At 35.1% G+C, this 10558-nt stretch overlaps 1 protein-coding gene across 1 annotated transcript; it reads right to left on the bottom strand.

Moving 5' to 3' along the window:
- Positions 1 to 5598: 5598 nt before the first annotated feature.
- On the bottom strand, positions 5599 to 7760 carry LOC149184216 (uncharacterized). Its single transcript, XM_089415271.1, has 3 exons — positions 7669 to 7760; positions 6973 to 7585; positions 5599 to 6021 (listed from the first exon to the last, which is right to left on the bottom strand). The coding sequence occupies exons 1-3, from the start codon at positions 7758 to 7760 to the stop codon at positions 5599 to 5601; spliced, it is 1128 nt and encodes a 375-aa protein (XP_089271397.1).
- Positions 7761 to 10558: the final 2798 nt, after the last annotated feature.

Consider the following 10558-nt stretch of genomic DNA (forward strand, 5'->3'; position numbering starts at 1 on the left):
TTGCAAAATGAAGTCATTTTGATAGCAGATTCAAACATAAAAATAGAGATACTTACTTGGTGAAAATGCTTCATCATAGTAATATCTTCAACTTAATGACTTTTTTAATGATGTAGATGATAGAAGATGTCTTCTTGATGAAGATGTTTTCCTTCAAAAGTGATCATTGACTCAAAGAAAGGGAGATCACCTTGATTCCTTGATGATGATGATGACAACACCTCTTTTTGTTTATCTTGGATGTAGAGGCTTCAAGATGCTTCAATGTGTAGTCCTTCTTTGAGTGGAGGTAGGGTCCTTGAGATCTTCTTTGTGTGAGCTTTTCTCAATTATGTTTTAAGTGTAGAACCTTTCTTCAGATGAGCTAGGGTTTTTGAGGTCTTTTCCTTATTGTTGCTTCTAAATGGTGTGATCCTTGCGTAGTCCTCTTTGATGATTCGATGTCCTCTTTGATGTTTTGACCTATCTTGATATTCCTTTTGATGGTCTTTCTTCAAGTTGTCTTTCCAGTAAAGTTATCGTTCAAACGAGGACTGTTACCTCAAAACGAGAACTCCAGTCAAAAAAACATGAAAAACGACTCGAAAATGAAAAGTGTTGATTTTGCATCAATGCTTTTTTTTAAGGTAAATTTTCAATATTTTTAAAAAATGACGGTAAATGCCAATAAAAACCAATTTTTTTTAATCCAATAAATAACTTAAAAATGAAAAGAGTTTATGTTGGAATGACGTCTTTTTTTCGGGGTAAATTTTCAATATTTTTAAGCAATGGCATTAAAGATAAAATATCAAGATTCTGAAAAACCTTAAAATTCCAACAATTTTCAAGCATGTCATTAAATAAAATATCATGTCTCTAAAAAACTTTAAAATTTCAACAATTTTCAACCATGACATTAAAGATAAAATACTTGTAATTGTTTTCAACCATAGAATTAAAATCAAATATCACGCCTGCAAAAAAACTTTAAGTTTTCAATATATTTCAACTATGGCATTATGGAAAAATTATCTGACTAAAAAAAACTTTAAAAGTGAGCACTTAAATGAAAGTCATTATACCAAAAATAGTTTATTTTTTACATGCTAAAAGTAGAGCGATTTTAAAATCTTAGCCTAAAACAATTTGACACGTTGCAACAAAAATTTAAAAATCAACCATCAAATTGACATGCAATGTAAACAATCTCGACATATTACAATGAAATCTTAAAAATCAACTATGAAATTGACCACTGTTTTAAAATTCGGCCGAATCGAATCCGAAACGGCCGAGTTGATCCGAGTCATTGAAGAATTTTATGACCCGGTAGAAAAACCAGTTCGGGAGGCCGAGTCATGACTGACTCAGCCGAGTTATTGCATGACTCGGCCGAGTCATGACTGACTTGGCCGAGTTATTGCATGACTCGGCCGAGTCAGTCATGACTCGGTCAACCCGGCCATTTCCACATCTACTCGGCTGAGTCATTAAATCCGGCTAGTCACCCAAAAAAACAATGATTTTTCTAATTTTTTTCTACTTTTTAACATTTAGTTGATTGTTGGAGACTCCAAAGTGTTTTCTAAATTGGTTAAGTGCTATTTGGGGTCCATTCCCCTCTCCTAGTATTGATATGTTATTCAAATTTCATGGTAATGTTAAATTCTTAAAGTAAAAGTGACATTCTCCTTAATCTTCATTTTTATCCTTTTACTTAAATTTTTAACATTACCATGAAATGACTCAAGATGTTTGAGAGTGGTTCCGGCCTCATTGGATTTCATATGGAGAAAGTAGAATTTTAGATTTCATTCAAAATCTAGCAGACTTATCAGTTTTTCAGGATTTCAGGATTAGAGGATTGCAATGTTTCCATTGAATTTTGTCATGTATTAGGGTATGGAACTCGTATTTAATCAAGAGCACCAATCCCTCTATGTACCTTAATGTTAGTGACATTGGTTGTTGAACTCCTTTGGGATTCGCTTCCAAACTAGGAGCTTCTGAAAATGTCGCTCCCGCTCCCGTTTTCGCTCTCGCTCCCAAGTAACACTGAGCCAAATGATGTTGGCAACTCTAGTAGTAGCCAGTAGTACTGGTCACAGACTTTTGTTGTAAAGGCCATTCATAGCCTCCTTGGTTATGTGTTTTTTGTTTTGATCTCTATATCATCATCGTGTATGTATTGGACAGTGCACTGGGTGCCATTTTGATGTAATGGATATTCATGAGCCTACTTTGATCATATGTTGTCTTCTATCTATATTCTAATGTTGTGTGTTTGGAAACATGAATGAAAATCTTTAAAATTGTGTTTTTATAAAAAAATAAAAAATAAATATTTAATGTATTTTTACAACGGCCGAGTCATTGAAATCAAGCCGGCCGAGTCGATACCGAGTCGGAGTCGGAGTCGGAGTCGGAGTCGGAGTTTTAAAACATTGAAATTGACACACTGTAGGGGCAAATTTGATCCATTATAACGAAAAATTTTAAATCAACTATCAAATTGACACACAATGGGATCAAGTTGCTAGTCGAAGATCGACACAAACCCGACCAAAAAAAATAATAATAATAAATAAAAATTAAAAACACAACAAAATTAAAATTAAAATATTGAAAAAATTTAAAATAATAATAACCAATAAATAAAAAATGTATGTTAAAAAATAAAATTAAAAGGGTGAGGATAAAAAATGACAAAAAAATTCGAACATAAAAAAAATATATACAAATTATCTTCCGGAAAAATCATAAAATAGTTGTTAAGTAGACGAGTTTTGAACCACTTGTTATAGTTCATCATCAAGACTAAGATAAAAAACAACAAAAAAATATATATATATATATATATATATATTAAAGACAAACAAACATAAAACAAACATAAAAATTGTTTAAGGAAAAACAAAATTAATTCAAAAAGATTAAAAATAAATAAAAAATAAAACCCCAAAAAATGAAAAACAAAAATATGAAGAAAAAAAAAACAACAACATAATTTAAAAAAAAAAAATAGAAAAATTAACATTAAAAATAAATAATACAACTAAATTTTTAAAAAACAACATTAAAGATAAAATAAAAAATAATTAAAAACATTAAAATAAAAAATAAAAAAAAACTTCCCTAAAAAAATAAACAAAAACAATAAGATGAAAGGAAAAAATTTAAAAACTAAAAATAAAAAATATTTTTAAAAAACACATTAAAAACTATATAAGAAAAACATTAAAATTTTAAAAATAATAATAATAATTTAAATAGTATTAAAAAATTAAAAACTAAAAACTATACATATAAAAAAATTAATTAAAATAAAAAAAATTCTAGCAGTCGGGTCCCACCTAGCCGAGTGTCGATCGGGTCTTGCCTGGCCAAGTGTCGATCGGGTTCCACCTGGCCGAGTGTCTATTCCGGGAATCAACCCTCAGCCAAGCGAGGGCCTGACGGTCATCATAGGGCTGATGGAGGCCCTGGCCAAGACCCCTTCGTTGGCCCTGTGTCAGTGCTTAGGCCCCTGCCTGGTCGGGGTTGATTCCGGGAATCGGCCTCAGCGAGGCGAGGGCCTAAGGGCTGCCACAGGGTTGGCGTAGGGGCTTGGCCCTGCCACTGCCCTCAAGCCCCATGGCTGAGGTCAAATCAACCCCGGCCATGCGGGGACCTAAGGCGGTTGCAGGGCCGATGGGGCGGTCTAGCCAAGTGTCGATCGGGTCCTGCCTGGCCGAGTGTCGATTGGGTCCCACCTGGCCTAGTGTCTATTCCGGGAATCAACCCTCAGCCAAGCGAGGGCCTGACAGTCGTCATAGGGCTGATGGAGGCCCTGGCCAAGACCCCTCTGTTGGCCCTGTGTCAGTGCTTAGGCCCCTGCATGGTCGGGGTTGATTCCAGGAATCAACCTCAGTGAGGCGAGGGCCTAAGGGCTGCCACAGGGTTGGCATAGGGGCTTGGCCCTGCCACTGCCCTCAAGCCCCCTGGCCGGGGTCAAATCAACCCCGGCCATGCGGGGACCTGAGGGCAGCTGCAGGGCCGATGGGGGGGTCTAGCCAAGACCCCTCTGTAAATATGTTACCAATTCATTAAAATTTTCCTCTTTTACTTATAAAATAAGAAAATAGAGTAAAATTACAAATACAATTAGATCAATCAATGGAAAAGAAGAGAACAATCACTACAAGAACAGCAAGATTGACCAACCAAATAAATAGTAAAATATTACAATCAATAGAGATTACACACTATCTTGACGCTGCTTTTGGAGGTACCTGCAACATATGTAATTAGCTATGACAAAAACTATGTCACTAATGCAATGAGGACAAACAAGAAATATAAAAAACAAGGAGTGTATAGAGTTTAAACATGACAATATATATCAATGGTAAGGAAAAAGGGAGGAAAACTTTAATGTGAAAAAACTAAATGAAACATAGCAATTAGACTAACAAAAATATTGAGAATTGGGTTGAAGGAAAAGAAATAAGAATAATGAGAAAGAAGGCAAGATACACTAAGCAAGAGGCAACCCAAACAAAACCAAGGAAATGTTCCCTTGTGATTACGGACAAAGCAAAAAGGCCTAATGATTATATTTTGATGTCCCCTTGGGATTTATTCGTGGAAAAAAAATGATTATATTTTGATGTCCCCTTGGGATTTATTCGTGGAAAAAAAAGTTTACTTTGCCTCTGCTTGGGATTCATTCTTACAAAAAAAAAAAAATCACCCTCTATTACTATTGCTTTGATGTAACAACAAAAACATGAAATGATAAAAGGGGGCAAAAAAAAATTATACTTGGGCTCTATTATTATTGCTTTGAAGCAACAACAAAAATATAAATTTTGGATTGCAGGTTTTTGTGGAGAGGTTTTTGAGAGATTGTATTCGGATAATCCACAGTATTCATCATTTTCTTTTTGTCGACGTTTCGAGCCTAGAGCAAGACTCATCATCAGAACTTTGATATAGAGAGAAGAGAAAAAGATCTGGGATAAATAAGGATAAGGCTGACCGTTAGAGTTTTTTAGGCCGACCTAGAGATTATATTAATAAACTAATATTTTATTTATTATTTTTAATAATTGAATTAACCCTAAAAACCTAGCCTAAAATTTTACGGAGAGCAAAGGATTTAATTAGTTTTTAAAGATTCTTTTTAATTTTAAAATAGCTATTGATTTTACCCTGCCTAAAATATTTCAAAGGTCATCGTACTCAGATTTATGCAATGTTAGTTTTTATTTAGATTTTAAATTGTTTAATTAATCAATTATATTTCTAATTAAAATCTTTATTGTTAAGAATTAGGTTAAGAATAAAACCATAAAATAAACCTAATTCTTTAACAATAACGATTTTAATATTTCAAAGTTCATGGTACTCCGCTTTTTATGCAAGGTTAGTTTTATTTTAGATTTAAATTGTTAAATTGATTAATTATATTTCTCTTTAAATTTTTTTATTGATAAGAATTAGGTTTATTTGTAATGTCCCAACTATTTTATTTATGAGCTCAATTTTTTATTTTATATATAGTCAGATTCATGTATTGTTAATTTTAACTTAGATTTATATGCTTTGTTAATTAATTAGATTTCTTTTAAAGCTTTATTGTTGAGAATTAGATTTATTTTTAAGCAGGCAGTTCCAGTTTTTACTAATGTCCCATCCTTCATCCCTATTAAGGTTACCAGGATGTTTTATGATTTCAATAGCTTCACGAATTTTACGCTTGAAATGGTGTTCTTCTCTAGCAACGATTCTGGTTTCTTCAAGGCATATGAGATGGTTTGTTTCACCTACATGCTCAGCAAGAGCTGAAGAGCGAGTTCTTTCTTTACGGATATCAGCGCTATGCTCTTTGAGTCTTATCCTTACAGACCTGCCAGTTTCCCCTATATATTGTTTTCCACAAGAGCAGTTTATGATATAAACTCCTTTCCGCTGAAGTTGATCCTGGCTGTCCTTAACAGATTTCATTCCTTGCTTGATAGTTGACAAGGGTTTGAATGAAGTTTTGATGTTTTTTTCCTGAGAATTTTGGCAATTTTGTCAGTGACACCTTGAATGTATGGAAGGTATGCATGCATTAGAGTTGAGGGGTCTTTTGTCTTGTTTATATTGTTTCCAGATTTTGCCTTTTTAATGGCTTTGAGGATGCTTTTACTATTGTATCCTAAGCTGGCAAAAGTTCTTTTCAGGTATGCAATTTCTTCATCAGCGTGGTTGTCATCTGAGATTCTACAAGCTCTAGTGAAGAGTGTCTGCAGTACCCCGGTCTTTTGCGCCGGGTGGTGATGTGAATCAGCATGGAGGTAGTTGTCGGTGTGAGCTTTCTTTCTGAAAACTTTATGACCTATGGAGCCATCATTGTTTCTAATGAGGAGAATGTCAAGGAAAGGGATGCAGTTATTTTCTTCGATTTCCATTGTAAACTTTATGTCTTTAGATATGCTGTTGAGATGGTTCAAAATGTTTTTAAGTTCTATATCACCATGAGGCCAATTTACACTAGTGTCGTCTACAAACCTGACCCAAAACTTAGGTTTTAATGGGTAAGAATCAAGAGCCTTGGTTTCAAATTTTTCCATGAAGAGATTGGCCACAATGGGTGAAAGAGGCGATCCCATAGCCACACCCGAAGTTTGTTCAAAGATTTCCCCTTGGAAAGAGAAGAACGTTGAGCGGAGACAAATTTCAGCTAATTTTGCAGTTTGGGGGTCAGCCACTTCCTTAACCACTTGAATTGCTTCATCTAGGGGGTTTGGTGAATAGTTGGACTACGTCAAAACTAACCAGTTTATCTTCAGGATCTAAGGTTGTATTTTTAATGAAATTGACAAATTGATTGGAGTCTTTTATGTAAGAGCTGGTTTTGCCAACTAGCGGAGCTAAAATACTAGCGACATATTTTGCTAATTCATAAGTAGGAGAACCTATAGTGTTGACTATAGGTCTTAGGGGAACTTCTTTCTTGTGCACCTTAGGGGCTCCATAAATCCGGGGAGTGATTTCACTATCAGGGGTGAGGCGTTTTTTTATTTTATCGTCAAGATCGGTTTCTTTAATGGCTTTCTTTACAAGTCTAGTGATTTTGGAGATGGGGTTTTCTTCCAGTTTTTTGTAGCTGCCACTATTATATAAGTGGTCCCTCATCTTGCTAACATAATCCTCATAATTCATAATGACAGTGGCTCCACCTTTGTCTGCTTTCAGAATGACAATGTCACTATTCTTCCTGAGATTCCTTATGGCCCTGAGCTGTTCAGGGTTTAGGTTTCTTTTAGGAGGTTTTGCTTTCCTTAAGATGACAGCGCATTCTTGTCTGACCAGCTCTTTGTCTTCATTGCTGAGAGTCTTGATACCATCTTCCAAACTGCATATAATTTCTTCATTAGGAATTCTGCTGGGAGCTAAGGCGAAATTTAGACCCTTATTCAGAACCTCAGCTTCCTCCTTCTTTAGCTCATAAGACGAGATATTCACCACTTTTTTGTTTATTGCCTTAGTTTCTATATTTTCAACTATGCTATTAGCATTAATTTTAAGGTTCTTTGTACCATTATTAGTCTTGCTTTGTATGGTCTTCCTAGATCTACAATAATTATCCTTATTCTTATTATTCATTATAATGTCTTTTTAGTTTTATTTATTGAGCTATGGCGTACTAAACTATACCTATTCTCAGCGCTATTAACATCTACAATTCCACCTGAAATGTCATGGTTTTCGCACCTGTTATCCGCTGCGCTCATTGAGCTGGCTGCCATGGCAGTTTCGATTTTAGTTCTAGCGCTGCCCTTAAACAACTGCGCAGTGCACCGAGCTTGCTGCTTCATCATCTGCTGCTCCCATTCTGGCTGCGTCAATGCTATTAGTTCCAGCACTGCTCCTACCCACCAATAATTCTTCCTGAGGACTACGCAGTGTATTAAAGTTCTCTTCTGCGTTTTTCTTAGAAAGGGCTGTAGCTTTGCTTGAATCAGTGTTCCTACCACCGTATGATTGTCTGCGCAGAGTTTTAGAGTTCGTTCCTGCGTTTGCCTCAGACATGTTTGCTGCTTTATTATTGGGTGTGCTCTCATTAACGTCTGCTAAAACATTATGATCTTCTGTGTATATTCTGCGATTTCTTCTGAAAGGATTATTGTTGTAGCTGCTGCGTAATTTGGAATTGCTTGACCCTGATATATGCTCATGCTGTAAGACGTTATCTTCATAGTACGTATGCTGCTTCAGCTTCTGGAGTTTGTTCAAATGTCTCAACTCTACGGTTTGTCTTTCTTTGCTGGCTTTTAGTGCTGCGGAGGCGTCTACGATTCTCCAGAGGTTTTCTTCGATAGTAGCCGCAAGTTTCAAGTGGGCTCTGAAAGCTGCTGAGGATAATTTACCCAAAGAGATTCTGGTTCTGCGAATTTCTAGGCGAATTAGGGATTTACTGAGACGGTCAAATATTTGATGGTTTTTGCGGTTGTGTAACCTGTGTTTTATGCAGGCAAAGGGTGGGGTGAGATTAGAATCCCGACAGTTTTTGAGGAAATGCTGATCCGATTCTTTTCTCTGTATTTTGACCCTTGTTTTTTCGAGATTTCATATCTCTTTCCAAGTATCCCCTCCGTACAGGGTAACGATTTTGGATTGCAGGTTTTTGTGGAGAGGTTTTTGAGAGATTGTATTCGGATAATCCACAGTATTCATCATTTTCTTTTTGTCGACGTTTCGAGCCTAGAGCAAGACTCATCATCAGGACTTTGATATACAGAGAAGAGAAAAAGATCTGGGATAAATAAGGATAAGGCTGACCGTTAGGGTTTTTTAGGCCGACCTAGAGATTATATTAATAAACTAATATTTTATTTATTATTTTTAATAATTGAATTAACCCTAAAAACCTAGCCTAAAATTTTGGAGAGCAAAGGATTTAATTAGTTTTTAAAGATTCTTTTTAATTTTAAAATAGCTATTGATTTTACCCTGCCTAAAATATTTCAAAGGTCATCGTACTCAGATTTATGCAATGTTAGTTTTTATTTAGATTTTAAATTGTTTAATTAATCAATTATATTTCTAATTAAAATCTTTATTGTTAAGAATTAGGTTAAGAATAAAACCATAAAATAAACCTAATTCTTTAACAATAACGATTTTAATATTTCAAAGTTCATGGTACTCCGCTTTTTATGCAAGGTTAGTTTTATTTTAGATTTAAATTGTTAAATTGATTAATTATATTTCTCTTTAATTTTTTTTATTGATAAGAATTAGGTTTATTTGTAATGTCCCAACTATTTTATTTATGAGCTCAATTTTTTTATTTTATATATACTCAGATTCATGTATTGTTAATTTTAACTTAGATTTATATGCTTTGTTAATTAATTAGATTTCTTTTAAAGCTTTATTGTTGAGAATTAGATTTATTTTTAAGCAGGCAGTTCCAGTTTTTACTAATGTCTCATCCTCCATCCCTATTAAGGTTACCAGGATGTTTTATGATTTCAATAGCTTCACGATTTTTACGCTTGAAATGGTGTTCTTCTCTGGCAACGATTCTGGTTTCTTCAAGGCATATGAGATGGTTTGTTTCACTACATGCTCAGCAAGAGCTGAAGAGCGAGTTCTTTCTTTACGGATATCAGCGCTATGCTCTTTGAGTCTTATCCTTACAGACCTGCCAGTTTCCCCTATATATTGTTTTCCACAAGAGCAGTTTATGATATAAACTCCTTTCTGCTGAAGTTGATCCTGGCTGTCCTTAACAGATTTCATTCCTTGCTTGATAGTTGACAAGGGTTTGAATGAAGTTTTGATGTCTTTTTTCCTGAGAATTTTGGCAATTTTGTCAGTGACACCTTGAATGTATGGAAGGTATGCATTAGAAGTTGAGGGGTCTTTTGTCTTGTTTATATTGTTTCCAGATTTTGCCTTTTTAATGGCTTTGAGATTCTTTTACTATTGTATCCTAAGCTGGCAAAAGTTCTTTTCAGGTATGCAATTTCTTCATCAGCGTGGTTGTCATCTGAGATTCTACAAGCTCTAGTGAAGAGTGTCTGCAGTACCCGGTCTTTTGCGCCGGGTGGTGATGTGAATCAGCATGGAGGTAGTTGTCGGTGTGAGCTTTCTTTCTGAAAACTTTATGACCTATGGAGCCATCATTGTTTCTAATGAGGAGAATGTCAAGGAAAGGGATGCATTTATTTTCTTCGATTTCCATTGTAAACTTTATGTCTTTAGATATGTTGTTGAGATGGTTCAAAAAGTTTTTAAGTTCTATATCCCCATGAGGCCAATTTACACTAGTGTCGTCTACAAACCTGACCCAAAACTTAGGTTTTAATGGGTAAGAATCAAGAGCCTTGGTTTCAAATTTTTCCATGAAGAGATTGGCCACAATGGGTGAAGAGGCGATCCCTAGCCACACCCAAAGTTTGTTCAAAGATTTCCCCTTGGAAAGAGAAGAACTTTGAGCGGAACCCCTATTACCCCTTTCATATATTTTGCTAGAGCTTGAGCTTCTTTTTTTGAAGCTCAGTGATTGAACCCTTAACATGTTCAACAAATTAATTTT

This window comes from Pinus tabuliformis, chromosome 3_2, assembly GCF_031772625.1.
Source record: "Pinus tabuliformis cultivar Carrire ecotype Pingquan chromosome 3_2, CPIR1, whole genome shotgun sequence".
Taxonomy (NCBI): domain Eukaryota; kingdom Viridiplantae; phylum Streptophyta; class Pinopsida; order Pinales; family Pinaceae; genus Pinus; species Pinus tabuliformis.